The following is an 18338-nucleotide window of genomic DNA, read 5'->3' on the forward strand; positions in this document are numbered from 1 at the left end:
TAAAAGTTCATGTGAATGTGAAGAACCCCTTTAAGGATATAAATGAATATAACAATGTATTTTACAGGGAATGCCTTTCTCCATGTATGGAAATGCAATGATTCCCCCTGTAGCCCCAATGTCCGATGGTACTGGAGCTCCTATATTCAATGGACCTCATGCTGCTGATCCATCTTGGAATTCTCTCATAAAGATGGTTTCAAACTCCACTGAGAATGGGCCTCCAACAGTAAGTATCTTTGTTTTTCTTTTTCCATTTTTATCTCCTAATAAGAATTGTCTTCCCATAGAAGAAAGCTTTTTTTAATAGTTGAATATTGTGTGGACTTTTATAACAATGTGACTAGCAGTAATAAACCCCCTTGCACGCCATACACTCCTGCTTTCTCAAGTAATTTTTCATACATATGCAGGAAAGTCATGATATTAAGCTTTGATATTTCTATAACATTTTACTTGTTCATAACATTTGAACTCTATCCTTTTTAGTTTTTCCAAACCAATTACAATGAGACATTGCTCACTAAAGACTGTAGAGATACAGTTTATTATTATTATAAGACCGGTACAGGTATGGGATCTCTTATCCAGAATGTTTTTTTAGATTAAAAGCTTTTTCTGTCATTTGGAGCACCATACCTAAAAGTTCCTGGAAAAGTATGCTAGCTTTTCAAGTGTGACAATATAGGAGAAGGGGCAGACGATTGAAAAGTATTGTGCAATTGCTATGAATTAATGAAAGCACGGAGATTTTTATGTTTTTTGTACCCCATCTTGAATGAGCCCTGTACATATTACTTGTTTCATAAACACCAATGTGGTATTAGCTCAGTGGTATCCTCCGTTCATCATATGTAAACATTTATTCGGTGCTTTCTATAGTTTGTGCCACTGGACAGTTATTATCCAGTCCATGACCATGTTGTATGTTGTCATAGAAGGAAGCCTGTGGAACTCTTAGAAGGAACAGTAACACCAAAGCTGCTGTGTAGCCATGGGGGCAGCCCATTCAAGCACAGGATATAGCAGATAAGGACTAAAGTATCCCATTGTATACTATAGAGCTTATGGTTCTCCTTTTTAAGCTTTGAATGGCTGCCCCCATGTCTACACAGAAGCTTGTTTATATAAACTATAGTAGAGTTACTGAGGCAAATTCACCAGTTTTACCAGTGCAAGGCAACAGTACATTATATTGTCATTCCTTTCAAACATTTTAATTTTTTGGTGTTACGGAGAGCCTTAAAAATGCCACATCAGCCCAGCTTTAATGCAAGCTATGGAACCAGTAATGATTAGTTTTTTTTTTTTACTTCATGAACAATTGGCTTTTGTTGACAAATTTTGTAGCAATTGCGGAAATTGAAACAAGGCTATATGGCACAGGGTAAATAGTGGATAACAGATAACATTATGTTCTACTGCTATCTCCTGTGTAACCTGAGCCTTTTCTCCTTTGAATGGCTGCCCCCATTGCTACACAGCAGTTTGTTTATATAAACTATAGTAGTGTTTGTGGAGCAAACACGACAGTTTTACCAGTGCAGGGCAACACTGCATTATATTTTTATTACTTTAAAACTATTTCATTTTTTGATGTTACTGTTCCTTTAACTACGTTTTGGAAAAAACATTTTTCCCATGATAGTATCTCTTTAATGTACTATATAATAGTTTTTGTTGTAAAGTAATTCATGTCATCCTAATTTTGGTGGTGCAATAAATGGCTAAAAGTTGTACAGGTATAGGATCCCTTATCCGGAAACCCGATATCCAGAAAGCTCCGAATTACGGAATGGCTGTCTCCCATAGACTCCATTTTATCCAAATAATCCAAATTTTTAAAAATGATTTCCTTTTTCTCTGTAACAATAAAACAGTAGCTTGTACTTGATCCCAACTAAGATATAATGAATCCTTTTTGGAAGCAAAACCAGCCTATTGGGGTTATTTAATGTTTAAATGAATTTCTAGTAGACTTAAGGCATGAAGACCCAAACTACGGAAAGATCTGTTATCCGGAAAACCCCAGGTCCCGAGCATTCTGGATAACAGGTCCCATACCTGTACTTCTTCATTATGTGGTTTACTAATGTGTGTATGTGTACAGGTATGGACTGGAACCTGGACTCCTCACATGAACAGTGTGCACATGAACCAGATGGGTTGATTCAGAGTCTATTGCAATCCTTCAGTGGCATGGGAGGAATACAATTCTGTTCATCCTACAGAAGCAAAGAGATGACATGCTCCCAAATCATCCTACAGATGTGCTTGACTGAAGTGTGTAGGCTTATTGCAGAAGACCTTACTAACCGACCTTTTTCTGTGACAGTTGTGACCACCCAGTCCCCATCGCCGTAAATTTCACTATAGTTAACCTTACCCCACTTCCCTCCCTGTTTTTTTTTTTTTTCCAACCCCGCCACCCACACCCACCCTTCTATATTTTTTCCCATTTACTGACTTTTTTTTTTCTTGAAGCTGTTTGGCTGGTTGGTTTTAGTACTGTAAACTGCTTCTGAGCAAACACAGAAAAATTAGCAAAATTATGTAACTGATTCTGAAGTTTTAGAATGGCAAATAAATGTACAATTGTTTACATAACAGAGATGGCTAAGCAGAGAATTCAGTATGTCCGTATAGAAGCTCTACACTGTGTAGACTTAAATTAATGTGAGATGTACCTTCATATTCTGAAATCTGTATGTTACCATCATACATTAAAATATTAATAAGCATAACTTTTCTACTTGTGTAATTTCACAGTCACATGTTCATATTTGTGACCAACTTATACTGTGTCCGATTGGTTTCTTTGAATTTTTGAGGTTTATGTAATATTGCACTGGAATTTTTTTGATTGTTTTTTTTTTTTTAATTCCCAAGCTTTGTGCAACACTAAATATGTCCTTTTTTTAAAATCAGAGTTTTGTTGTTTTTAAAGCATGATAAATTACTACAGTCCTCATTGGACGGCATATCATTCTTGAAATCTTTGTTTTGGGACAATATGGGGGGGCTGGGCCATTCAGTATATGGAATATGCATGCAAAAAGTCCAAGTGCCTTTTTGCATGCATTAAATAAAACAATTACCAAAGCAAATTATTGCAGCCTAATTTTTTCAGTTTTATGTTCTAGAGCCTCTGTGTCAATACAGAAGCACCCTTTAACATGAATTTGCAAAAATATAAACATTCTAAGACATGGTCATTACTACTTACAAACCAGGTGGGAAGCATAGGGTTCCTTACAGTATACGTCCAGCTTTTGCAAATACATGATATGATTGGTTGGCAAGTTCACCAAATGAGCGGGCCCATGGGCTCAAATAAATCTGATCATATATGGGTATCATGAAGCTGCCAGTTTTACCCCTTCAGATAGCTTATCCTTGACAGATATCTGGCTGATTTTGGCAGGTTTGAAAATCCTATTGGGTGAGGATCACATTACCCTGTTGATGCAGTCCTCTGCCAACTGGCCTGCATTAAGCCTCCAGGCTGATCCAATATTTTGACCTCTGGGCCAACCATCAGGTCATAACATTTTGGTCCTGGACACAAGTGGCCAAATCTGACATGGATGCTCATTTGGTGACCTTGCCAAATGGATCTTTGTGTATGACTAAACTTCAATACCTAATAACTTTGAGGCAGAAGAGAAAGCCAACTTTAACTTGGGCTTTAATTAGATTTCCATACAAACTAGTGAAAAGGGTTCACTAAATCATCTCAAAGCAGATGTATGTTTTAACCCTTTCACTGCCAGAAGAATCTCACACTTTACATATATTGCCAGAAAATTTTTGAACATTTTGTGCTTTTACTTTAGGGTTTTTTTCATGGGGAGGTCTTAGTTTAAGGAAAAGTTCAATTGTTTTTTTTTTCAGGACAACCTAAGATTTCAAATTATGCTCAAATTTTAGTGTAATTCCACTTCTGCAAAGCCATACTTTTGCTTTTCAGCCCAAATATAGCACACTCATTAGGTTTACCCAGGATACCATATATTTTATATAGATTCTGACAAATCCAAAATATGGAAATATCATTCTACTCCAAACCACTAAAGCAATGCTTTCCTAAATGCCTTTTTTTATTTATTTTTTTACATATTTCTGAAATTTGAAGAAAAAAAACCCTCAAAGCTTTCAATTTGCAGCATCTTATCTTCTACAGGTCATTTGGTACCAAGATAAAACACCCTCAATGTGAATGCCAGGGGTCTGCTGCATACTTTGATGCCCAATGAGCATGGGTTTACCGAAGTATGTGGGCTCAAAATATAAATACCCCCATGTGCACGATCATTTTTTAAATGCACACTACTGCATAATCCACACATTTGCAGCATTTTGTGTTGGGCCACAAAAAGTAAGTTTACCCCAGAAAGCCATATTTTTTGGAAAGTACACATTCTCCTAAATAGGAAATAGGTAACTGTCTTTCTACTTCAAAATACAAAAAAGTTCTACATACGAACACCAGGAATCTACTGAATAGTGTGATACATAATCCTATTTGCAGACAAGCATGTTGATGTCAAATATGCATAGATTTACCAAAGTATGTGTCATGTACAGAACCCAAATGAAAACCGCGGATATGAATTTTCTCAGCAGCCGATGCTGCTTCTGCAAACAAAACCCCCTGACTGCATATTATGTGCCGTAACACCTCGTAATAGTACAAAGACTCCAGAACACGACATATTTTTGTAACGTACCTGTACAAATTACATACATCAACAATTGCATTGTTGATTCAACATGACAGCCGATTGAATCTTTGTCGAGGGGACTGTCACCATTTTTGACTCTGCAGCACAAAGAAACTCTTTTAAAGTATTACTGCCAAATAATGTAGCAATGGGCAGGCAAGGGGTTAATGACATGCCTTCTTATTCATTCAAATGTTGGTTCTTTTGTTTGATGACCATAGTAATGTTCATGTATGCCATAAAAAGGGGGTTCCAAAAATGTCAGCAGGTATCTGGTTGCTAGGGTTCAAATTGCCCTAGCAACTAGGTAGTGTTTTAATTGAGAAACTGGAATAGGAGAGGGAATGAATAGAATGAAAAGCAATAAAAAGTAATTTAACAAAATTACCTCAAAGACCAATAGTTTTTGGATGCTGAAGGTCAGTGACCCCCTTTTTGAAAGCTGGAAAGAGTCAATAGAAAAAAAGCAAATAGTTCAAAAACTATGAAGACCAATTGAAAAGTTGAAAATAATCTGCCATTCTATAACATACTAAATGTTAGGTCAACCACTCCTTTAATTAGCAGTCAGTCACAGCAGGGCTTTGTAATGTGTGCACAGCAATTCACTACCATTATTTTGTACATACAAATTGGAGCTAGTCTGTAGTAGTGGCACCTGTGCATGCTCCAGAAAGCTCCGATCTCCAATTATAAAGAAACGGATGCGGAAGATACTGCGCTACTTTGCATAGAGGTTAGTCTTGCTGTCCCGGAGCCTTTTTTCCTAGGAGAACACTATTCAGGGCAGAAGCATGGAGGGTGGCGAATAGGAGCTTCTCACTGTAGGACGGTTACTTTCCCTTTAAATGCATACTGATGAGTGGGTGCCCGTACATGAGGAATGTAGGTATTTTATTAGATACGTATGCAGCCCTGCATGTGTGGGTTATGGTAGAACTACGTGGAGCACTGGAGAATGGCAGGATACTGGGTTGGCAGGATACTGGGGGGGAAAAACCAGTGGGTAAGTGGGGGGGGAGTTTGCAGCTCAGGCAGGGGGGCCAGTCCAAAATGGAGTATGCATGATGTGACTGACATGATTTATAGAAATAATAACTTTCAGAAATGCATAAAAAACAGCAGGCAATCACTTAGGTATGAGAACCAAGTTTGGAGAACTCTCTTTTTTTACTCAGATTGGGACTCTGGCAGTGGTCTACATTATCCGTTTATTCCAGGGGCGTAACTACAGAGGTACAGGGAGGCCCATGAGGCCCTAATTAATGAACAATTTAAACATATACTGGTTTATTCACTTAAATTATTATATACACATTAAAACTGAATGCAGGGTGAAAATGCGCTAAAAGTGTGGATTATTCGAAGTATGCATCAAATCCAAATTCTTTGAAGGATTTAAATTCTGATAAATCCTAATCGATACACACAACAGTGCTTTGGCTTTTTGAAGTAGCCTGAAGTTTCCTCATAAAGGTAACTTTGTGCTGCGCATGTTTCCCCACTGGCAAACGACACGACTGTCGGATGCAAACTCTGCGTCTGCATCCGACAGTCGCGCCGGACGAACGCTGCGACACCAGCTGACTTTTGTATTACTTGTTTCACGTCGCATCCGACTTGACGCAGGCGTTTTGATCCGACAGAAGCGCACGGAAATCGTCCGTGTAGTGCTACCCAAAATGTTTCAAGATTCAGACCCAGGGAACAGAAAGGGATTAAAACTGTTTTTAATTGCATTGAAAAACAATCATTAAAAAAATGTGCACTCTTCTGCATGGTTAATGTATATGGAGTTAGAATAGACTGCTACAACCTCAAGGGAGGTTGAAGCAACAGTAACATTAAAATGTCAAAAAAAAAATTAAAACTGCACCATATAGCCATGTTCTACTGCATATTACTTATTTACCTTACATTTAGAAGAAAAACAAAACAAAAACAAACAAACCAATAAAACTCTTCTTCATACTCTGCAATGCATTTTGAAAAGGGTGATAGACCAACATGCCTTGCAGCTGTGAAACTACGTGCATGCCCCTGACGTCTCTCCTCAGGACTTCTGGCTGTAAACTGGAAGTCAGTTCAGAAGTCAGCAGCGGAGGAAGTAAGCAAGTGATCCCTCTTCTTTCAGCATGTAGGTTTTCTATGGGTTTATAGTGGGGAAGGACAGCGCTGGAGAAGAGCTATGCAAGGGGAAGGAAAGGCTATGTGAGAGAGGAATGCTGAGAGGAGGGAAAGGCTGTGTAAGGAAAATGCTTTCTGAGATTTAAACTTTGTGTAGGGAAAGGCTACATATGAGAGAGAGTGTGGGGAAGGCTGTGTGGAGGGGAACAGTGTGGGGGATGGCTGATTGAGGGGAATTCTGTGTGGGAAAATCTGTGTGGAGGGGAAAGTTTGTTCCTCATGGCCTCAATACTGATCTAGACTACTGACCAGTTCCCTGGTTTTATAATGTAGGGGCCCGTATAGTATAAATGTGCCCCTACGTCTTTAATTCCTTTCACTTCCTCATTTCCCTAGTTGCTGGGTGGATTCCCATGTAGCTAAAAGTAATCTGCAGAGTTATATTAGTGGCCAGGAGGAGCTGTGACCACGTCCTGTCACACTCTGGTATAGTGAGTGAGAAGGGGTGGATCTTCCTCTTTGGCTGCTGGATGCTGATGCAGCTGGGTCTGCCCAGGGGAGTCTGGGTACAGCAGGGCCCAGAAAAGCCATGTGCCTAGAGGGACTGAGTCCTCTAGTGTCTAAGTTGGGGAGCAGGAACCCTGTGAATGAGGCTGTTAAGTGGCAGGGATATATCTGTAATAGACTCTCTAGGAGGGTAAGATAGAGAGTACAGATAGCAAGAGCAGCTTGGCTCCAACTAGGAGGGAAAGCAAGGAGGTAACTCTCCTCTCAGGCAAGACTGGCCTGTAGTATAGGGACACAGCCTAATTGGGATTAGGTCTAGTGGTTTCCCTGATCCCCTGTGTGAGGATCCAGGTCCCTGGCATCTGCCTTGGAAGCTCTGTGTGAGTAGGTGTGCCTGTATATTCTGCATCTACCTCTGTGTGAGTCGGAAATGCCTATGCACTGCCAATGCCTCTGTAGCACTGTAAGTAAACCTGTGAATCATTTGTCTTGTACAAATAAAAGTTATTTTGTTATATTGCAAGAACTTCTTGGCGCCCGTTTTTTCCTATCTTGCACAGTAGCCTGAGAGTTGTCGTTGCGCTACACCATTGCTGAAATCTTCATTTAGCGACGGAGCTAGCCTGCAGTGTTTGAGTCACATGTAACCCATGCTCTAACAACTTGCTGGACATTAACTCCTTTGGGTCTGGATAGCCAAAATTAGCGTTACAATAACTTTTATGTTACCCTCTATTTTTTGAACGTTGGTGTTTACCCTTAGTTATATAATCTATTTGAATGGTTTCATAAATATTTGTGACGTTTTTTTATTCTCTTATTGATGTGTCGTCCTGACTGTATCATCTGTTATTGATCCCTTTTTTCACTTGACCATTTTCCCATTTTCTCCAGAGGAAGCATGGCAGGACCATGCAAAATGCATAAACCCATTCAATGGTTTATTCATGCTCTGATTATTCTGTTTGTTTGCAATTAGCCTATGTATTAAGTGTGTTTTAAAGAAATTTACTGCACTATATCTTTCATATGATTCCTGTGCAATCCATATCGAGTACTTATTTGGCACTACACATTGAACTTTGACCCATTCGGGGTCTTTGTACATGGGATTATATACTGAGGTATAACCCATTCGGAGTCTGTTTTTGTACTGTGTCAACTATTTACACTGGACACTTTTTTTATATGCTTGATTACAGTTGTATTTAGGATAATTGGACAGCATCACATCATGGAGGTTTATGCTCCTTAAGGGCCAGATCGCCTTTGTTAACTTTTAGTATCCTATGGCTGCCTTCCTTTAGTCTGGACCCTTGTTCCTCCACTCCAGAGTCCAGGTAGATGCTCCCACCAACCCTTTGTGACATCACTGAGCATGCTCGTCCACATACACATGGGACACGGGGGCCAGCCAGGTTGCCAAAGGTGCACGGCCAGCTTGGACGGCTCTGATTATAAAAAATCCAATTCTAAGCAACTTTTCAATTGGTCTTATTTTTTTTTTCATGTATTTACTGCATTCTTCTGACTCTTCCAGCTTTCAAATGGGGTCAATGGCTCCCATCTAAAAACAAATATTCTGTAAGACTAAAAATGTATTGTTATTGCTACTATGACTCTTATTCATATTCAGGTCTCTCATTCAAATCAATGCATAGTTGCTAGGATAATTTGGACCCTAGCAACCAGATGCCGAAATTGCTTACTGGGTAAATTGTCTTGAGTTCTAGCTGTTTTCTCATATAGTGAAATGCAAAAGTATAGAAGTAAACCTTACTCAGGGAACAGTTTCTTCATTTGTATTTATTAGGCATCATTAGGAAGTTATGACATTTGATGAATAAATATTGACTATTTTTGTTAGCTTTGTTACATACACAGAATGCTGGTGCAACTATAAAATGTACACAATTTTTTACCAATGGAGGATGAGTAATTAAAAAAAAAAAACTATCACATTGGTGCAAAATTTTTGTATCCCACTTCTGTGATTCCTTTGTTCAGGGCTCTGACTTGTGTTGAATTATCCTTTACCTTAAGTGGTCTCTGGTAACTGAATTTGTTTTTAGTTTTTACATTATGACATATTTGACAAGGGTTGTGTAGTTTCCAGGGCTTTGGTGCAGATCAGTACACTTAGGGGCAGATTCACTAAGGGTCGAATTTCGAAGTAAAAAATACTTCGAAATTCGACCCTCGAATTGAAATCCTTCGACTTCGAATATCGAAGTCGAAGGATTTAGCGCTAAACGTTCGTTCGATCGATCGAACGATTTTTCGTTCGATCGAACGATTAAATCCTTCGAACCAAACGATTCGAAGGATTTTAATCCAACGATCGAAGGAAAATCCTTCGATCAAAAAAAGGTTAGCAAACCTATGGGGACCTTCCCCATAGGCTAACATTGACTTCGGTAGGTTTTACCTGCCGAAGTAGGGGGTCGAAGTTTTTTTTAAAGGGAAAGTACTTCGACTATCGAATGGTCGAATAGTCGAACGATTTTTCGTTCGATTTCGTTCGTATTCGAACGAATTTAACCAATTCGATGGTCGAAGTACCAAAAAAATACTTCGAAATTCGAATTTTTTTCATTCGAATCCTTCACTCGAGCTTAGTGAATCGGCCCCTTAGATTTGATTTAAACATATTTGAAACTTAACAGATGTCAAACCCTTCTCAATTAAAATCCCAAGTGAGAAAAAGAAAGTGGGAAATATTTCTCAAAAGCTGAATAGTACACATGTTCTAATGTATCCAGTGTTGTGAGCAAGACCTGGGAAACAAATTGTTTGGTCCTTTCCCAATTATTGCCCAACCCTAATAAACTGTATGAAGATTAGCGATGGGCGGATTTCTCCAGTTTTGCTTTGCCGAAAAATTTGTGAATTTCCCACAAGAAAAAGGGGAAATCAGAAAGTTCACGGAAAAATCGTGAAATTCGAAAGTTTTCAAGAAAAAAATCGGGCAATTCGAACGTTTTTACGAAAAAAACAAGCAATTCAATTGTTTTCACAAAAAAAAGGTGAAAATCTGAAATTGAACCTGGCGAATTTTCACCTGTGAATTTTCGCGGGAGATTTACCGCGAATTAGTGCCACGCGAATTTATTCGCCCATCACTAAGGAAGATGTTTTCAAAACCAGTCCTTTTGGACACATATTTTAAGAAGGCAATGAAGGTAGACATTCCTGCTGACCCAGCAACCACTCAATTTCTAATGGTCCTCGGCTAATAAGCATATTTAAAAAAAGGCACGTGACTATTTGTAATTCAAGTAGAGAGGGCATTTATCTGCAGGCATTGTAGATCCATGAAAACAGCCTAGAAAAATGGGTCCAGGAATGATATCAATTTAGTGTTACTGTATGTTGCAGGGTTCTGTGTTGGGTCCCCTGTTATTTTTTCTATTTATTAAAGGGGAACTCAAGCTTCCAAACCAAAATTTGATAAAGAGGCCCACACAGAAACCCCCAATATACCCATCACAGTTACCTGTTTCTTCAAAAAGTATGAATAAATGCCATTTTCTATGCTGCAATCCAGCTGTTTAACAGTTCTCTTTCTGCATCATTTGAAATCCTGGCAGGGAAGGAGGGACTAAACACTGATGTTACAAATTGTAACAACTTCTCCACAGTTTACAGACAGCATGCAGGAACTACATAACCCACAATGCATTGCACTATGATGTTCCATTCCTTATTGAAATCACGTGTGCAGTTAATTGTGGGATTTGGAGGATACAGGCTGAGGACAGATGTCTGCTGATACAAAGTAATGGTAGTCAGCCAGCTCAGCAAAGTAGTCAGACAGATCAGCAGGAGAGCAGGGCGCTAGGCTTAGGGGACTGTCAGAAACCAGTAAAAATCATGAAGAGTCTGCATATTTTAAATGATGTATATTGCAAAGTTGCTTGACATTATGTTTACTTTTCAAAAAGCTTAAGTTTGTTTTTGTGAAGTCCCCCTTTAATAACTTGAAGAACAGTATTGTTAAACGAGAAGGAAAGCCAAAAAATAACTCAAGCTGTAAGCGTTGACAATGTATAGTATATATAGTTACCAGCAAGCATTCCCTCATTGGTTTTCACCTAAATCTTTTTGCTGCAAAGGATTTTTGAAAAAGCATAGACATGTATGAGAAAGATTACCTTTGTTTCAGTAAGAATTCTGTATGATTGGGGCACACGCATGCGCAATAGCTGCTATCAGTGCCCTGCGCATGCGCACGAGAGTGTTTTATCTTCCTTGTGCAGCGATGAAGATGCAGTCACGTGACACAGCCGTGCGCCATCGCTGACCTCTCTGCCCCCGCCTCATTAATCTGAACTTCAATAGACATGCAGCTTCCCCGTTGCCAGGAAACTAGAGGAAGCTTTAAAGCTCCTGCGCTCGCTCTGGTTTAAATTTACAGTCTATCAGTGAGCGAGCGAGCACAGGAGCTGAAGAGGGGAGCTGCAGCCAAGAATCGGGACTGTCTGACTGAGGTCTATACTATACGCAGGGCGGAAGCGACGTGCCTATTTTAAAATGGCGGCGTCGAACTGTGGAAAGGGTTGAAACTTCGGAAGGACGGTGCACAGAAGCAGTTATAAATTCTGAGTTTTTAGCATTGCGTTTCAGGAGGGGGCCTGATAAAAAACACATTTAAGGTAGTATCGTTTTTTGTTTCCTTCTCCTTTAACAATGGATCTGTTTTAGAAGATAAGACAAAACTATACATGATGAGTTTTTTTAAATCCAGTACACTGCCAAAAGTTAATGTCACTTTGAAAAACAAACACCAGAGTATACATACTAGAGTAAGTTGTGAATTAAACCCTTAGGGGAAGGACAAGGAGAGCAGATGAGCAAGAGAGAGGGAGGATAGGAAAGGGAGGTTTAATAAAGTTGATAGGGCTAGAGAGCAACACACAACATACTGTGTAAAGGGATAAACTCAAATGGTCAAATGAAAGGGTCAAGAGCAATAATCTATAAAAATTATGTTTGGTATTCTGTTGGTGTAAATTAATTGTGTGAGATCCATAGTGCCCAAACCTTTAGCAATTCAGCAATTCAGCACCCCCTTGTTAAGTATACTTGTTCTACTGGTGAGAAATCTTGCTTCCACAAGGTCCTGATTTGAGTACAGGCCCATACCATGTGGATATTAAAACATTAATGTGACTGATATAGACAAGTCATGACAAAGAATAATGTACGAGTACTGATGGATAATAAATGAAGCTGTAGCCAGAAATGCCATAATGAAGATCTCTGTTATGACAAATGGCTGGCCAGTTTAGGATTGTTTACACTGGAGAAGTCACACTTAAAATGTGGTAAGATCACTGTGTAATTATATAAATGGATAATCTATTCACACTCTACATTCACATGTCTTTCTAAGGGTGATGGCACATTGTAAGATTTGTTACCACTGGTTAAATATGTGCTGCCATGGGTGACAAATACCCGATAAAATACTTTCCATAATATAACATTGATTGCTGCAACTAAAACCTAGTACTCTTGGTAATCCGGTTTAATCACAGCAAATTGCCCCCCTTCATATTTTCTCTCAATTAAGCCAGATCGAGTATTAGTATCTAGGATTCCATTATATGGTCAGTTTTTTCCATGATCTTCTAAAAGCAGGACACGTTGCTCTACAACTTTCTTGTCTGCAGCATCTACATGCAACATAGGTAGTGGTTTTGGATGGTATGAAAGTCTGACAGACTCTGCTCCTGTAAACCTTGCAGATAGCATGCTAATTTCCTTCCACGAGACCTCAGGAATTCCGTGGTGGGCAAATATCATCTGTGCTACACCACAAATGATGACCAGCTCCCCAAAAATTATTGCTCTCTCAGGCTACAATGTTTATGATTAAATAATAATTTTTGGGGAGCTGGGGTCAGTGACCCACATCTGATGACCTATCTTTCTATTCAGGTCTGCTCATTTTTATGTTCCATTCTCTCATTCAAATTGGACCCTAGCTACTGTATGCCTGCTGAAATTCCTAAATGTAGGGATTATGAACAAAAAGTTAACAAAGGTGGCATCACCAATTAAAAACTAGATTTTCTTTTCTGTGCATAACATTTAGCCACAACAAGTTGTATAGGTGTGCCTCATTGTATAGCTTTGTTCTTTGCTCTTTGGTTTAAAATCCTGCTAGTTTAATATAAAATACAATAAAAACCAAAAAAAAATCCAAAATCCCAAAAAAATTCCAAATCCAAAAAAAAGTTAAATAACTCAAAAAAACTCTAAAATTAAAAAATGAAGATCAGTTTCATAGTGTGTTTGAATATCACTGTTTCCATCATACTTAAACGTAAAGTTCTAGAGAAAACAAATTATTGTGTACTGTTAAACAGTTGCTGAAATAAAAATGTGAGAAGCCCCTGGTGCCTTATCCTTAGCTTTGTGGAGAACTTGCAACCTGAGATTGATGCATTAGCGAAGCGACTATGATATGGAGTATCTGTTTATGGGAAACAACATGGCTGGACTGATAAAGTTGTCAGATATTCTTTCAAATCCTCCAGCTACTTTGTTTTCACTGTGCTCGCATCACATTTGCTCATTATACATATGTGTCTGACATAGGTGCAGTGGATCCGCTTTGCAAGCTTATGTCACTTGCATTTGCATAATGAGGGAGTTCTGGCACTCGCTCATAATGCGCATTCATGTGCCCCAACACGGCCACCCACACTGGGAGCTTAGTGCTGGTAGGGGATATATATATATATTTTTAAACTATTGTTTCCCCCAAATGGAGTGCCGGCTCTATTAGCCCTTAGCTCTAGTGGGGGAAACAATATCAAGTGACAGGTGCTCTTTAAACATACTTTACCACATATAAATAAAATATATTGTTTTTTCAGAATTCTCATAATGCTGCAGAAAATCAATCCAAGTGATCTTGTTTCTTATGCAGTATGAGACTCCATCTTATGGTCACGCTGTTGTTGCTATCAATTAATGCAGTTTATGGGCGAATTTAAAGCTAGATATATATATTTTCTCTATATCTTTTCTCTAGTTTGTTTACACATTGTGACAGCTCCACAGCCAAAATCAATTGTTAGCAGCACACACATCTATCTACTTAGATTTAGATGTTTTTTATATGAGGCACAGAGCAACTGATTTAAGCAAAGGGATATCACTTTAGTTTAGATTTTCCATTTGAAGTTATACTGGATCCTATTAAACAGGCTGTCCTCATCTGTAGATATCAGTAACAGATTACCTAGCTCTACATGTTTGACATTCACTGGGCAGGTTAGTTTGTTACTTAGTGATGTGCAATGCCAGGAATATAATTACAATGTAAAAAAAGATAAAAGTTGTGTACTCCCAATTTGGCTTCCTGTAGTCATAATGTGGTGAGATGCTAGTGCCCTTTTGTGGTCATAATTGTCATTGTCATTCATTTTAGTCAGATAAAATATCAGATAAAGCAAGTCTGAACATGCAGATCTGTTGCTGCATGACTGCATCCCAAACGGATATGTTAGAGATAGCTATAAGGCTGATTAAGGACTTTTACTTGGTATAATCTTAACCCTTGGCAGTCAGTCAGAGAGTAATATTCCTGTTTACTTTATGTTACATAACTGGATACAAAAGGAATCTATCTGTGAGACAAAAACACTACTGGAAGCTCCAAGATATAGAATCTTTTGTCCTTTTTAATAAATGGTCCACTAATATTAAGGGGGAACTATCACATACATAAAAATTAAATATAAGCTTTTTCATAAGAAATTTGCTAAATATAATAAATTACAAATTCCGACCTGTTTCTGATATAAGTTAATCTTCACTCTCCCCATTTCAGCATCTGTCTTTCTTCATTCTCTTTTCGTGCAGGAGTGGAGAGTCTGATTTTAAATGACAGTTGGGTCCAATGCAGCCTTTAGACGGGACTCCTTTTGACTTTTGTTTGTACTGGAATCCTTTATCCGAGGGAGTGCTAACACATCTGCTAAAAAAGGGAGTCTCCGTAAAAGATAAAATGGATGTGTGAATCAAAATCTGACTCCCAACTCTTGCAAGAAACAGAATGAAAAGAAACATGAGAGTAAGGATGTGAAGATAAACTTGATTATTTCAGAAATGGTACCGAATTTTTTATTGATTATGTTTAGAAAGTTTCCTATTTCAGTATGATGAGGCTTATATTGAATTTTCATTTTCGTCATAGTACCCCTTTAAAGTAAAAAGAGCTGCTTTTAGATAAATTTAAGAAAGCCCTAGTGGACAATAAATAGTAGAGAGTCTGTACAAAAAGATGAGCAAGAAATAGTAACACTAACCATATAGCCTCATAGAAAATTATTTTGGTTGCCTGACTCAGTTATCTTGGCAAATAAATTAAAATAAAATAACTACGTAAGTAGAAAAGGCAAGAAAAGAAAAAAATCAGGCAGGGATTGACTGTACTTGAATAACTGTGTCAACTCTATGTATAATAAGTGATTGTGTAAGAATTTTTTAATAACATAGCGATAATGCTGTGGCCACAATTAACGACACACAAAATGAAGTCCAATTTAAAAGTGGCTTAGAATTAGGCATTCTATAACAAACTAAAGTTAACTTAAAGGTAAACCACCCCAATGGTTACGGCGGCTGCCCAAAGTGGGACATGTGCCCTATATACACTACAACATGAATGATGGGTGAAATGACATTGTTGTCATGGAATGTACGGGGATTGAACTCTAAGTTTAAAAGGGCCCTGGTGTTTGACTATATTAACAGATACAAACCTGACCTCCTCCTGTTACAGGAAACCCATCTTACCGGTCAGAAATTGCTTGCTCTAAAAAAATGATGGGTTAATCAGACATATCATGCACCATACTCCACATACTCTAGAGGGGTTTCGATCTTAGTGCGAAAGAACTTACAGTTCGAACTACTAAATATCAATACCGACCACTACGGCCGATATATAATTGTGCACTGTAAACTGAACAATCAAACAATGATTCTGGTTAATGTATATATCCCCCCCCCCCTTTTAAAGCGGAGATATTGGACCTCATATTTGGCAAATTGTCTACCTACTTGCCCTGCCCAATATGTATCATGGGAGACTTCAATACAGTTCTGGATCCTGCAATGGATAGACTGCGATCACCTGTAGCGCAATCCTCTTCCCTTAGTCAGTGGCTATCAGCCCTAGGGATATTAGACATATGGAGACATAAATACCCCAATGAGCAGCAGTTCTCCTGTCATACGCCAGGTAAAGGGGCGCTATCCCGTATAGATATGGCCTTGGGATCCCCAGACTTCATCCAATGGGTAACAGAAATTGCGTATCTCCCAAGAGCTTTGTCGGACCATGCCCCACTGTCATTAAAACTATGCACAAAACCCCGACCTCAACATTTCCAGTGGAGACTATCCCCGCTCTGGCTTAACAATGCTGAGGTGGAGGAAGCCTCTCATACCGAGTATGTGAAGTACTGGGAAACAAACCTAAACACGGCCCATAGTAATGTAGTGTGGGAAGCCTCTAAGGCGGTTGCCCGGGGCACCCTAATAGCGGCAATTGCGAGAGCACGCACGGCCGCCGAACAGGAGGTTACTGAAGCGGCAGAGAAAATGTCGCAGGCAGAGGAGGACTATTGCAAGGGGGGAGATGAGTTGAGTCACCATGCTCTAATTCTTGCGCAGAGGAATGTAGAATTAGCACAAACCGCTTCCACACGCAAGAAACTGCTGAATGCCAGCCAGAGGTCCTTTGAGCAGGGGGACAAAAATGGGAAAACCCTGGCCTACTTGGCTAAACTTGATAATCCCTCCAGAATGATTGCTAGAGTCAAGGATGCACAGGGCAACTGTACTCTTGAAGCGGAAGAGATAGCTGAAATCTTTGCCACATACTATAACGATCTCTACACGGGTAGCCTACACACTAACAGAGCTTGAACAATTCCTGAAGGGCATGGAATTCCCCAAATTAAGCCAGGCTGAAGTATCTTACTTAGATGGTCCCATAACCTTGGGGGAGGTGGCCTCAGCCATGGGGAGCCTCTCACCCGGGAAAACCCCCGGTCCAGATGGCCTGCCGGTGGCGTGGTATCGACTTCTTAGTGAAGAATTGATACCTAGGCTGCATACCACCCTGTTGGATGCAAAAGAGTCAGGTCATCTCCCACAATCCTTTTACTCAGCCACTATAATACTTATACTTAAGGAAGGAAAGGACCCTGAAGCGTGTGAATCCTATCGGCCCATATCCTTACTTAACACAGATATAAAAATATTAGCAAAAATCTTGGCTCAAAGACTGAACAAAGTAATTACCTCAATAATACATCCTGATCAAACGGGCTTTATGCCCAACAAGAGCACAGCTATTAACCTGAGACGAATGTTTTCCCACCTTCAAATTGACCACGCCAATGCTGGTACCAGAGCAATTGCCTCACTAGATGCCACTAAAGCATTTGACTCTGTTGAATGGCCATATCTGTGGAAAGTGTTGGAAAACTTTGGCATAGGGCCTAACTTAATATCATGGGTTCATTTACTGTACCGTTCACCTACAGCTCGCATACAGATCAACAAAACTCTTTCCAGGGAATTCCCCCTCTCCCTAGGGACCAGACAGGGATGCCCTCTGTCCCCACTGTTGTTTGCCCTAGCGATAGAACCACTAGCTATATTAATCCGACAGTCCCCTAGGGTGGTGGGGCTTAGAACAGGAAGGGTAGAGGAAAAAATAACTTTATATGCTGATGATGTTCTCTTATTCCTAGCAGACTCCAATGGTTCTCTTCATAATGCGCTCCACTTAGCAGGTCAGATGGGCAGGTTCAGCGGGCTCAATATAAACAAGGAGAAATCCATTCTTTTTTCTCTTGAGACTCCTGGGCCAGTAGGTGTTATACAAGGTCTTAAATGGGTCACAAGGTTCAAATACTTAGGTATTAGTATAACACGGAAAGCGGAGGA

At 39.4% G+C, this 18338-nt stretch overlaps 1 protein-coding gene across 6 annotated transcripts in view; it reads left to right on the top strand.

Moving 5' to 3' along the window:
• LOC108704484 (ankyrin repeat domain-containing protein 17) overlaps positions 1 to 2744 on the top strand; it is a 91361-nt gene extending 88617 nt beyond the window's left edge. For all 6 annotated transcript variants that reach the window (XM_041579703.1, XM_041579704.1, XM_041579707.1 and 3 more), the window contains 2 exons: positions 68 to 229; positions 2111 to 2744. In XM_041579703.1, the coding sequence (XP_041435637.1) occupies positions 68 to 229; positions 2111 to 2170 (222 nt within the window). In that variant the 3' untranslated portion in view covers positions 2171 to 2744. The remainder of the gene's footprint in view (positions 1 to 67; positions 230 to 2110) is intronic.
• Positions 2745 to 18338: the final 15594 nt, after the last annotated feature.

Source organism: Xenopus laevis, chromosome 1S (genome assembly GCF_017654675.1).
Source record: "Xenopus laevis strain J_2021 chromosome 1S, Xenopus_laevis_v10.1, whole genome shotgun sequence".
Lineage (NCBI taxonomy): Eukaryota > Metazoa > Chordata > Amphibia > Anura > Pipidae > Xenopus > Xenopus laevis.